At 35.3% G+C, this 12,041-nt stretch overlaps 1 protein-coding gene across 1 annotated transcript; it reads right to left on the reverse strand.

Annotated features, from left to right (window-relative positions):
* Nucleotides 1-1,417: 1,417 nt before the first annotated feature.
* On the reverse strand, nucleotides 1,418-11,676 carry LOC306877788 (interleukin-6 receptor subunit alpha-like). Its single transcript, XM_079429762.1, has 10 exons — nucleotides 10,857-11,676; nucleotides 7,746-8,369; nucleotides 7,555-7,678; nucleotides 6,822-6,991; nucleotides 6,572-6,723; nucleotides 6,308-6,470; nucleotides 3,220-3,257; nucleotides 3,025-3,082; nucleotides 2,665-2,779; nucleotides 1,418-2,519 (listed from the first exon to the last, which is right to left on the reverse strand). Exons 1-10 carry the CDS (start codon nucleotides 10,945-10,947, stop codon nucleotides 2,258-2,260), a joined length of 1,797 nt encoding a protein of 598 aa, XP_079285888.1. The 5' UTR covers nucleotides 10,948-11,676; the 3' UTR covers nucleotides 1,418-2,257.
* Nucleotides 11,677-12,041: the final 365 nt, after the last annotated feature.

Consider the following 12,041-nt stretch of genomic DNA (forward strand, 5'->3'; position numbering starts at 1 on the left):
GAATTGTGCCATTGAGTTTCTCAACCAGTCCATTTGTTTGTGGATGGTATGGCGCACATAGATTTCTCTTAATGCCCAGAGTTTGGCACACACCCAGATTGATCTGTGTACAGATCAACACAAATCTCATTGACAAATAAGTAGTAAGAATCAGTTATTTACTTATTTGGAAGAACAATTAATGGAATAAAAGACAAATAAAAAGTAAAGCACTAACCTTATTTACAAATTCAGTGCCTTGATCTGTTAGGAGTCTTTTAGGGGCACCAAATTTGTAGAACAATTTAACTATGCAGGCTGTTTTAACTATGTCCTCTGCGCATTTGGTTTTCAGTGGGAAAGCCTCACACCACTTTGTGAAGTAATCTACCATCACACAGATATCCTGGTAGCCTTCTTTCGTTGGTGTGAGCTTTCCCACTAAATCCATCCCCACAATATCCCAAGGCTGTGCCACCTAATTAACATTCATGTTTACTATATAAAATTGCTGTAACAAAAATATTCCTTGTGTTTTTCATAAAAATATGAATTACCACGATAGGGGTATATTCTGTTGGGTTCTTCAGAGAACATTGCTTTTTTTGACAAGCAGCACAGTGTTTGACCTAAAATATATTATCAAAATCAGTTTTGATGGAATAATAGATGTATGAAAACATGACGAAGGATTCACATATTAAACTCACCCATTTTTTTTATGTCCACAGACATACCAGGCCAATAAAAGCGCTTGTTTATGGCATCCAGGGTTTTTTGAATGCCACAGTGAGCACTTATTGGGCTGCTGTGGAGCTCTTCAAAAATTTCTTGGGCCCTTTTTTTCGTGCTGACCACTTTTGCCAAAGTACCTTCTTTTTTAATATAATACAAAGCTTCATCTAAAAAGTATAAAAATAATTATAAACAACCAGTGAAGCCACTAAATCCAGGTGTACATTTTACATTACTTACTTTCAAAAATGAAGCTTTTAGCCCTTCTTAGAAATATAAACTTATATTATTCTTTCCAAATCTTTTAAAGTCTGTCAGTGCTTTGAATTTAGCCTCATCCATCTTCAACACAACAGCGCAAAATCTAATAAATGAGTCTTATATATAATTGGTCATTACATGTAATTGTGCATCACTGGTCTCTGTCATCTAGAAAATGTGATATATCGGCGATATATTGTCTTTTCTATACACACATTTGCGATTAAAACTAGAACCAAAATAACCTGCTGTCTTTATTGTACTCATAAATGCTAAATAGCCACATAATGACTTTATCTTTTATCATCACACCATGTTTCTAACCATTTGGAACATTATGTTAAGAATGTTTATATTACAATTTAAATATATTACAAAAACATGAATTTATTACTAAAGTTGTGTTGATGTTATATAAGCTACAATAAGAAACATCACAGAATGATCACAACTGAAACTTTATTATGCCAACAACAGCAAAGATACATTTATATCAGTTATCAACAGTTTTAAAGATTGTCAAAATAAATTAGGTACTTAAACACAAATGTTTGTTGGTTCAGTAAGTTGGAGTGTATCCTCAGGCACATCAACAAATTAATAGCTGTAATAATTAAACATAATATACGATACAATCTACAAACTATTGTGCCTAAATTAACAGTAGCCTGAATACCTGCTGAACTTCATCACACTTTGAAGCATTTCTTATTCTGAAAACAGTCAATATTATCAGTGGCGCTTTAACGCGAAACAGCAAACTCGTGAATATTCATATAAGCTCCGCCCAGCGTCACCGAAAATCTCAGACACCGAATATTTCAGAACACCGGTAAACTAGACATTTTCGTCACGCCACCATGCCAGAAGCTTCAGAGCTGACGGCGGGTTCCAGTAAAGTGATGTAGGCCTACTTCTTCATTATGCCGACATGCAAATTATATGCAAATTACGCTCTACTTACCCCTCCCCTCAGACCCATCCCTCTCCACACCAAAACAGTGACAGAAAGTTGAAACTGAAATCAGTGACAGTGAAAAAAACTGACATTGTAAAAAAAATCTGTCACTGAAAAAGAGTGACCTGAAGAAAAAATCTGAAGATTGCCATTGAAAAATACAAATAAATCCCAATAAAATGAAAGAATAAGATTGTAAGATTTTAATTATTTTCTTTTTTCAGTGCCAATACTTGTTTCAATGCCAATACAACTGGTTTCAATACAAATGTTTCAATGCCAATGTTTCCTTTTTCAGTTCTGCTTTTGTTTTCAATGCCAATTTTAATCTTTGATGCCAAATTTTAAAGTCATCATTCTGGCTCCATAGTAGAAATAATCCTTGTTATGCAGATGAATGCCCTGCAGCTCTTGCTGAACAGGAAGGAAGTCTTGCTGGCTACGTTTGGGAGGAGACATCAGTGACTTTCCCTCCTCTGGAAGCAGCTCAGAGGGAACAGGAGTAGGAAGAGGTCGAGGGGAATGAAGGAAGAATGCAAAGGGCAAAGTCTGTTTTTCAATTCTAGACATGAAATGCAGCCTATTCCTATAAGAACACAAAGTAAACGGGGGTAAATATGAGGAGTGAATGGAAAAAACAAAGAAACAGACTTTGAACAACTTAAAAGACAGGCATTTTCTGAGCTGAGAAATCACTAAATAGATATAAAAGATGGAAAACAAAGTTTTACCTGAGTAAACAGACTGTGAGCATGGTGAAGAATACAAGAAAACACAGTCCAAAAACACATGACACATACAGCCACACTGTAGCATATTCAATATCATCAGCTCCATCTATTGCCACTGAAAGAAACAAAGAGTAAATGAAGACAGAGGTGAAATGTCACGGAATGCTGAAACGTGTGGAAATTACAGGACATTGTTAAACTCCAGACATGTTATGGTGACCATTTCCTGTTTTGACTTTCCAGTAAGGTGCCACATTAATTTCCTGTCTGCTTTCATTATAGAATTAGCAGATGTGTGAGTAACAGTACCTGAAAGAGAACAATGAGACGAGTTACCCCTGTTTTCTTGTTCAGACTCACCTACACCAGGGTCTTCTCCAGATCCTCCTGAACCTTCAGGAAACATCTCAATGGGCTCCTGAATGACAATGGAATAAATAATAAACAAAGGTTTAAATATTTTAATCAGTGTGTATATGTCTAAACGGGTACAATAAAAAGCATGTAGAGATATGTCAGTGTGTTTGTGTATTATATTTTGTTGAATGAACTCACCGAAGTAATGATCTCAGAGGTAGTAGTCGTCTCAGGAGCTACAAAGAAATGCAAACAAACGTGCCAATGTTCAAAACATTTTTTTAGGGTGAATATAAATGACTGTCACAACCTTAAAATTGTTGTTTTGATAATCTACAGCAAAGCTGTGTAAAATTAAAAGGCATTTTCAAAAAATTCTAATTGTGTCTTTACACAGACTGTCAATGCTGCTTGGATGTGGCATGAATGCATTTACACAGTAATAATGACTGTACACTTTGATAATAGGGGCTGAAGTTGGTCAGAGCAGGCATAATTTAATCTGGCTTTTTACAGTTTTGAGCAGCCTGTGTAAAGATGTAAAGTGTATTTTGTCTTGTTCATGAATATTTTATACTAGTAAACAAAACAACAATTCTATATGTAGTCATATATTTGTCTGTTTGTTTGGTCCTAAAAGCTACTAATAAAACAGTGAAGGGCTATTATGTGTTACAATTCTTGAGTCTGGAAAAGATGAGACCAAATTAACATGGGTCTGACTCAGCGTTTGATTTTATGTTTTTCTTCAAACTATGTAGACTTTATTCTCAGACCTTTGGTTACTTTACTTCCTAGTTATCTCAAGGACACATCTGACTTTCTTAAATGTCTGTCTCAGATTGGTCATCTAGGTCAGGATGTTTTGCTTGCTACTATGGATGTAACTTCTTTGTATACTAACATTCCTCACACTGATGGTTTGACTGCCTTAAAGTATTTTCTTGATCTTCGGACTAATGATGATGGTCTACCTACTAAATTAATTGTAGATATGTCTGAATTAGTGCTTACTAAAAACTATTTCTTGTTTGAACATCAATATTACCTTCAGATCAGTGGCACAGCTATGGGTGCCACTATGGCCCCTGACTATGCCAATCTATACCTTGGTTTTTTGGAAGAACAGTATGTGTTCAATAACAATCCTTTCTTGGAGAAGATAATTTTGTTCAAGAGATACATTGATGACTGTTTTGTGATTTTTCATGGTTCTTTATCTGAATTTGAACTTTTTGTCTTATACATGAATTGCTTAAGACCTTCTATTAAGTACACCTATACAGTGAGTGCCACTAGTGTGAACTTTTTAGACACCTGTATTTCTGTTATTGATGGACATATTGTTTCTTCTTTATATAGGAAAGACACAGAGAAAAACAGCTTACTTTATGCCACAAGTGCTCACCCTACATCTCTGAAACGTGGTCTGCCTTTCAGTCAGTTCACCAGATTGCATCGTATCTGCTCTGACAAAAATGACTTTGAGGTAAAAGCAAGACTTCTATACAGAGATTTTAACTCTAGGGGATATCCCAACAGTTGGCTTGATACAGCACTAAACAAAGTACGTGCCTCTGGTACACATTCGTCCAATGTGGTTTCCAAACAAAATGAGAACCGCTGCATTCTAAAACTGACCTATAGTCCTTTGAGCAGAGAAATTAGAAATATTGTTAATTCTCATTGGCATATAATTAAAAGTGATCATCAACTGAATGGGCTTTTTCAAAATTTGCCTCTTGTGTCTTTTCTAGAAGCCCAAACCTTAGAGATAGGCTGGTCCATGCTGATATTGCCACGCCTCCCTCTAGTACTCTTTCTAATGCCCAGGGTAATTTCCCATGCAAAAGATGCACTTCTTGTTCACATTATCTTAAACTCCAGTCTTTCACACATCCGCACACACGTAAGATATATAAAATCAAGCAATTGATTACATGTAAATCGACCCACGTGGTGTACATTTTGATCTGCCCTTGCCCTTTGTTGTATGTAGGCAAAACCATCAGGGCTTTACGAACGAGAATTTTGGAACATTTGAGTGCAATTGGTAGATGTGATGCAACTTCGTCTGTTTCCCAACATTTTCAACTAGCTAAGCATGCAATTTCTGACCTGAAATTCCTGGGCATTGAAAGAGTTTTGCCTAAAAGGAGAGGTGGTGATTTAGATAAAAAACTGCTACAGAGAGAATCTTTTTGGATTTTTGAACTCAACAGTCTTTTCCCGAAAGGGATGAATGAAGAGATAAACTATTCATGTTTTCTGTAAATATTTCCTTTTTAAGAGATAAACATTGTTAACTTTTCTATAAAAGAGATTGTGTTTCTATCTGCTCTCTGGGTCTGGGCTGAAGCCCCTCCCATTGCACATGTTACTTGTTCCCTGATTACCTACTGAGTACTAATTGACTGCATGTCTGGTGTTGATTCATTATGAGCATTGAGAATAGCTGGATGGCTGAAACGTCTGCTCTTGCTCTATTAAAATATTTGATTCTTTTTGTAAAAGACTTTGTCTAGTTTTTCAGAGTGCGAACCATCTACAGTCTCTTCTATACTTTATTGGTTTCCACGCACCTGGACTTACCATTAGCCTTCATCTGAGCGCAACAGTATTTCCTTGTCTTCTGATGTTTTTCTTCAAAAACAGTTATAACTTGATTTGGTTGAATTGATGCAAAAGTCTTGTTTTTATGATTTATTATTATTTTGTTAAATACATGTACACATGTAGTGTTGTCGGTTGTGTTGGTATGTGATTGTCTATGTTGTTGATTGTTGAACGGAAAAAGCTACTACTAAACATTGAAATTGTATTCTTTGATATTTACGAATACTAATAGGTAATTTGAAACACTAAATTTAACGTGATGTGAAAAGCTTCAATTAAATGGGTCTCTATTTCTGAGCAATTTGTGTGGCTTTTAATCTCAACCACTGTTAGTCTAGTCGCAATTTTGGATGTTTGTTGCAAAGCCCTGTCCTTTTACACAGCTTGTCCAACTGACTGAAAGCTCAATGTCCAACAGACAATCAGACGCTTTTCCCAATGCAAACAGTGTAAATGATGTTCTCATAGACTCCCAGTAAAGCACAGAATCTGGACATGATCTGTTTAGAGCCTCTTATCTGATGAACACTGATCTTTGCTCTCTTAAAACCAGTAATACATGTATGTGCCAAATACACACAATACCCCAAAACTGGCCTAATTTCTATATAGTAGCACAATATTTAGATAGATTAAAACAAGAAATAAAAAATAGCATGTATTTTGTTACCCGTCCAAGTGATTGCATAGATGGTGTCAGTCCAGTCACTCCAGAGGCCATCAAACTCATCCTTGGCCCGGACCTGCACTTCATACTGAGTGTGTGGCAGAGCATCATAAATCATCCAGGACATTTGTTTGTCCGTCTTGTAATCTATCAGCACTGGCTGGTACTAAATACACATACAAACACACATAAATACAGCCACAGACTCTACACATAACCCAAGCTGTGGCTTTTCAAGATTTATACATAAAAGCCTTCTCACTTTACCTGCTCTTTGAGTTGTGGTCGGTATCTCAGCTGGAAATGCAAGGCATAGAAGTCATTCTTCCAGGATCTGGGATAAGACCAGGATACTTTAAGCATATGCTTCTGGCCCTCAACTGCCCTCATCCCCACTCGGCTCGGAGGGTCTGGCTTAACTACACAGAAAAAGATTTTTGTTTCACAAGCACATTGGTGGTGCACTAAAAGTGTGACTAATCAACATCCCACAGAACAGAAAAACACAAGCACTCACTGATGTCGTGCAGCTTGAAGCTGAGGTTAGGGCTCATGGCACTGCCTGCTGTGTTAGACACACAAAGTTTTGCAGTATGGAGAGCTCTGTCACCCTCCTCCACGTGAAAAGCACACAAACAGTGGGAGCGGGAGAATGAACAAGGCACATGAGTGGCATTGCCAAACAATCTTTGTAGAGAGAGAAGAAGAGAAGTGCAAATGAGAGATCAGATATTTAAAGAAAAACAAAAAAAAATTCAGTCACAATTCAGTCGCATTCGGTTCCAAATGTTATTTTGTATCTTATTCAAAAAGTAGATTTTTTTTTTTTCATTTTGACATACTAATCATCTTTATTTTATAAATAAATAATAAATATAGAAAAATAATAATAATTTTACCGGTTTATAAAATATAAATATTATTTTAAAATATGTAATAATATATATAATTTTTTTTTTTTTTTCAATATACACATCATTTCAATATACACATTTCAATATACACATTTTGTAATCTAAAAACAAACAACAAATATTTTAATATATATTTTTTCATATATAAATAATTAAATTAATAAGCTCATTATTAAATTAAATTCATTATTATTATTATTATTATTTATATTTAATATAGGTAAATATAAGCATACCAGTTGGGAAGGTATGAGTCAGTGAACCATTTATTCATAGAGTGCTGCTTGCAGCTAAATCAATTCATTATGTCTTACACATACACAAACACAAACTCACCCTCTAATAAGAAGTAGGTAACACAGTGGCCGTGGGGTTATTGGCTTTTTGGATGTCCAATCACAGCGGACTTTACTTGTGTGAAACTTCCTGTAGCAGTAGACAGTGGGTCTCTCTGGGGGAACTGTGAAAATAGGATGTGAATTTCTTGTAAACCACTTATCAAAATGAGTGCGAAAGAAGGTCCTTACCCCCTACGCTGATTCTGACTGTGGAAATGAGTCTCTCTCCTCTGTAGCAGCTGTAATTCCCAGCATCTGCCCAGCTGAGATGAGGCCGTCTTAAAATCCCTCCCCTTTCCACTCCAGCATGCACCTGTCGTCCATTGAGAGTCCAGCGTGTTCGCTTTTTAATGCCTCTTGTCACCCTGGACCGTTCCTCTTCATAATCATAGTCTTCATAATCCTCTTGCTCAAAATCTGTTCCCATGGTGATACCAGAGACCTCTTCCTCCTGTCCAGTAGTTTGAGTAACAGCACGCACAACACGTCTAGAAGTAACTTGTTCCTTTCTTATGGTTACAGGTGTTTTAACGGTTACCGTTGTGTCCCCTTTAGCTTTGGTATACATAGCAGAATCAGTCTTTTGGTATGTCCCAGTTGTCGCATTTCCCTTCATACTGGTTAGTTGTGTAGCATTAGCATATCCTTTTTGGGACGCCGAGCTGACAGTGATGTCTTCTCTCTGCTTGTTTCTGTATTTTTTATTCATGACACTGGCCGAAGCCAACGCCACACCGTCCACAGTGATATCACCTCTGCAGCCAAACACAGCATTGCTTCCTAACTTCAAGACCAACACGCCGGGAAGGGGGTCTGAAGAAGAATCAAAACAGTTGTATGTATAATTAATCACAGTTTTTTTGTTTATGTCTCGTATATACTTGTCTCTACAGTACATTATACCCACAGTTCATTGCGTCGGTTAAATATGGAACAAATTTATGCAGCAAAGTGGTACTTTTACTTCCTCTTCCTTTTATTAAAATCCCCCAGATTCTTCCCCACAATCACTCATTCTTTCTGTCATTGTAAGTATGCTGAACCATTGGACATGATTTACAGGCAATACAACAGCATAATGATTATAAAAGGACCTAACTTTTTTTTTTTCTCCAAGTTCATGACACTTTGAAACAATTAAGTATTACTGAGAGCCTATAAAATCCGCCTCATTTTTATGTGTCATACGCAAACATTTGCTATAACATTACCAAGGAAATCCTCATCATATTCATAGATGATTTTCTATGTATACCAAGTGTGAGTGTTACTTCATTTATGCACACTTTTGGCTCTCAGGACTGTAGGAAATAAATTATTTGATTTGCCCACTAACAATGCCCAAGAGTAGACATAGCCTACATGTCATTTTTTTTTATCTCTCTCTGAATGTTACAGTCATTTCCACCACATCTTAAATTATATTGTGTTTGAGAATGTTTTTTTTTTGTTTTTTTTGGTGGGAATGAAATGTTAATATTTTTGTACTTAAAAAGGTCTCCTTTGTTTTGCAATAATAACATAGTTAGCATTTAATGTATCTGAAATATACAAAGTTAAATACACAATTGTTGTAATTATAACTTGATTGCAAATTATACAAAATAAAAATTTACATTCATCTTTTCTCTCCACACATCACATTCTTATATGTTCTTACTTTTTTTAATAGTTTTTGAAAAAAAAACGATAATCATTTTCAGAGGTGGACAAAATACACAACTCCATTACTTAAGTGAAAGTACTGCTGGTCAAATATGACTCCATTACAAGTAAAAGTTGTAAAGACAGATTTTTACTTAAATACAACTACAGAAGTACTTGCTTTTAAAAGTACTTAAGTACCAAAAGTAAATTTCTTATTTTATGACAATGCACTGTTTTATTATTGCTGTACGTAATACTTGCAAAACCTCTGAAGCAACTTACAATACATTACACCTACTGAATACACTGACTAGCTTGTAGAACCAAGAAAACCTATCAAGGGGAAATAAAAATAATAATGATTATTTAGCACCCACTCCCACAAAAGCAGGATGGTAGTGATCTCACACGGCTCTGGCAGTGTGTGCACACATCTGTGTGTAGCCATTCATTCCCATTTGAACACAGTGGACAGTCAAATTGCTGTAAATACAGAATGATAAGGAAGAATGAAAAAAAAATCAAACCTGCTTTAAAAACCAGAAACACAACTGTAGCTGTAAAACTTTTCAACATCAACACGGCTTTAATAAAAAAGCAAAACAGCAAGACTTATTTGACATCAAAATTAAAATGTTAAAAAAGCTGTCTAATCGATCTTACAGTACTTTGATGTCACACACAGAACTGTCTGTGCAGTCCAACACCTATACTGTGTTTTATTAGGAGACACACAACAGTTCTTCTGTGGCTTTATAGGTAATATTTTCACATACACAATTTAGCAAAATCAGACAATATTGTGTCTAATATATACCACAATATTACCTTCCTATTATTGAATTGTAAATAAATATCACATTTGCAACTGGTTAGTGTTCAAAAAATGCTGGGAAATCACTTCATGTAGCCCTACAAGAGTGATTACTGATAAACGTTCTGAAAAATAAAAAAGTCACGTTTCAGAGAAGAAAACAAATCACCCACTGACTTTCAAAGCTGCTACATAACTTTTTACTTTGAGGACCTTGATAGAAATGTAGTGGAGTGAAAAGTAAAAAAAAATCTTTAAAATGTAGTGAAGTTAAAGTCATAAGTTTCCGGAAAAAGTCAAGTACTCAAGTAAAGTACAGATACTCAAAAAGTGTACCTCAGTACAATACTCAAGTAAATGTACTAAGTTACTGTCCGCCTCTCATCATTTTCAAACAATAATTATATATATTATCATTTATATTATTATTTTTACTCTTTTTTTTGGATTCAAAATATTTTAAAACGTGATCATTCACATTTCTAATATGTTTTATTCACATTTTAAGATTAAATCTGAACAAAAAATTATTAATGTGAGGTAAAAAGTTTCCAATATGGTTTAAATGTGACCTTTTTCTTGTACCAAAGAAAGGTCCCGTGATAAAAGTTGTTAAAATACTAAAGGAATTTCTATAAATATTGGGCTATTCTTAACCACAAGCGCTTATCATTAACCACTCTGACTACATCCTAACAATACCATGAAAGAGATATAATTATGTTTTTTTAAAGTCAAAATATACAATACAGGCCAAGAATAACTGATTTAGGTTATTCACACAAATTCATCCAAATGAATACTTCTCGGTTGTGTTTTGAAATGAAATGGTTAATTACCTTGTCGAGGACACAGGTCTTCTGGGGCAGGCTGAACTTCAATCGCAGCTAATACACCGAGGAGAAACTGGAGTGTAGATCGCGTCCACATTATAAATCAGATTTCACTTCCAAAAATAATCAGCCACCAAAATATGCAGTATGGGTTTAACGGGTCATAATGTCAACCCTTTCAGCAAGTTTAACATTTTCTTCACATCAACATTTCAGAAAGATTAATAAAATAAACAACTTAAAATTTTAATTGTAGCCTAAATGTTGCATAAGGCCTATTATTTGACTCATGGTACAGATCACATAAGTATTCGTTTGACAAAATAATAATTTTGTCACTTGCGAAAAGATTTCGATCCGGAGCTCGTTTGTTTGTTTGAGAGACTGCAGCTCCTTCCTCTCCTCCCCGCTCATTATACTGTCTGTTACTTTAACAAATCCGCTCTTGCGACACTGATGAACCACAAAGACAAACAAGTTTCTATTTGACAAGGCAAAGACAGAGAACAAACAAATTCTGTTTGCGGTCAGTCTGATAAAACATTACTACGTGACCCAATACCTGCTATTTCTCCGAATAGATCAGGTCTGCTGCTAGCAATAGGATTAGAAATGGCTTTTATAAATACATTGAATTAATAATTAGAAATAGTTCCCAAAATGAATAGTCTCATTTACCCACCCTAATGTTGGCTGTCTGTCATCCGTGGAACACAAAAGTAGAAATTCAAGATTCAAAAGCTTACTAAGAAACGCCGAAAAGAGTGATAAAATCTTTTCTGTGGTCATTGTTAGTTACACTTTTTATGGCTTGGACTGAATCAGTGAGTTGAACTCTAGAACCGGATCAGAATGAATCATTTAAACATCTTGTTAACAGTATGAACTGATTCGTTGAAAAGATCCGACTCAAAAGAACGAATTGTTCAAAAATTGGTCATCACTGTTTAACTTTTGAGAAAAGTATCATGGTCCATTTTTGCTTCAGTCCCCATTCATGGAAAAGAGTCAAAATGACATTCAAAATGTCTCCTTTTTGTTTCTAACAAATCATGACATGATGGTGAGCAAATTATGACATATAATTTTGGGGTGAACTATACGGTGGCCGAGAGAGCTCAACGTGCTGCAAATAGAAAAAAAACACTTGCAAATTAAGAAAACATCTTCATCAGTTTGACAGCAAGTGGT

This window comes from Barbus barbus (genome assembly GCF_936440315.1).
Source record: "Barbus barbus genome assembly, chromosome: 12".
NCBI classification, from domain to species: Eukaryota; Metazoa; Chordata; class Actinopteri; order Cypriniformes; family Cyprinidae; genus Barbus; species Barbus barbus.

Excerpts from the sequence above, each read along its gene's own strand:
- LOC306877788 (XM_079429762.1), bottom strand. The coding sequence starts at position 10,947 with ATGTGGACGCGATCTACACTCCAGTTTCTCCTCGGTGTATTAGCTGCG. Across the intron at positions 6,724-6,821 it reads CTTCAAGCTGCACGACATCA|TTAAGCCAGACCCTCCGAGC; the intron begins GTGAGTGCTTGT and ends TTTTCTGTGTAG. Across the intron at positions 2,520-2,664 it reads CTCACAGTCTGTTTACTCAG|GAATAGGCTGCATTTCATGT; the intron begins GTAAAACTTTGT and ends GTGTTCTTATAG.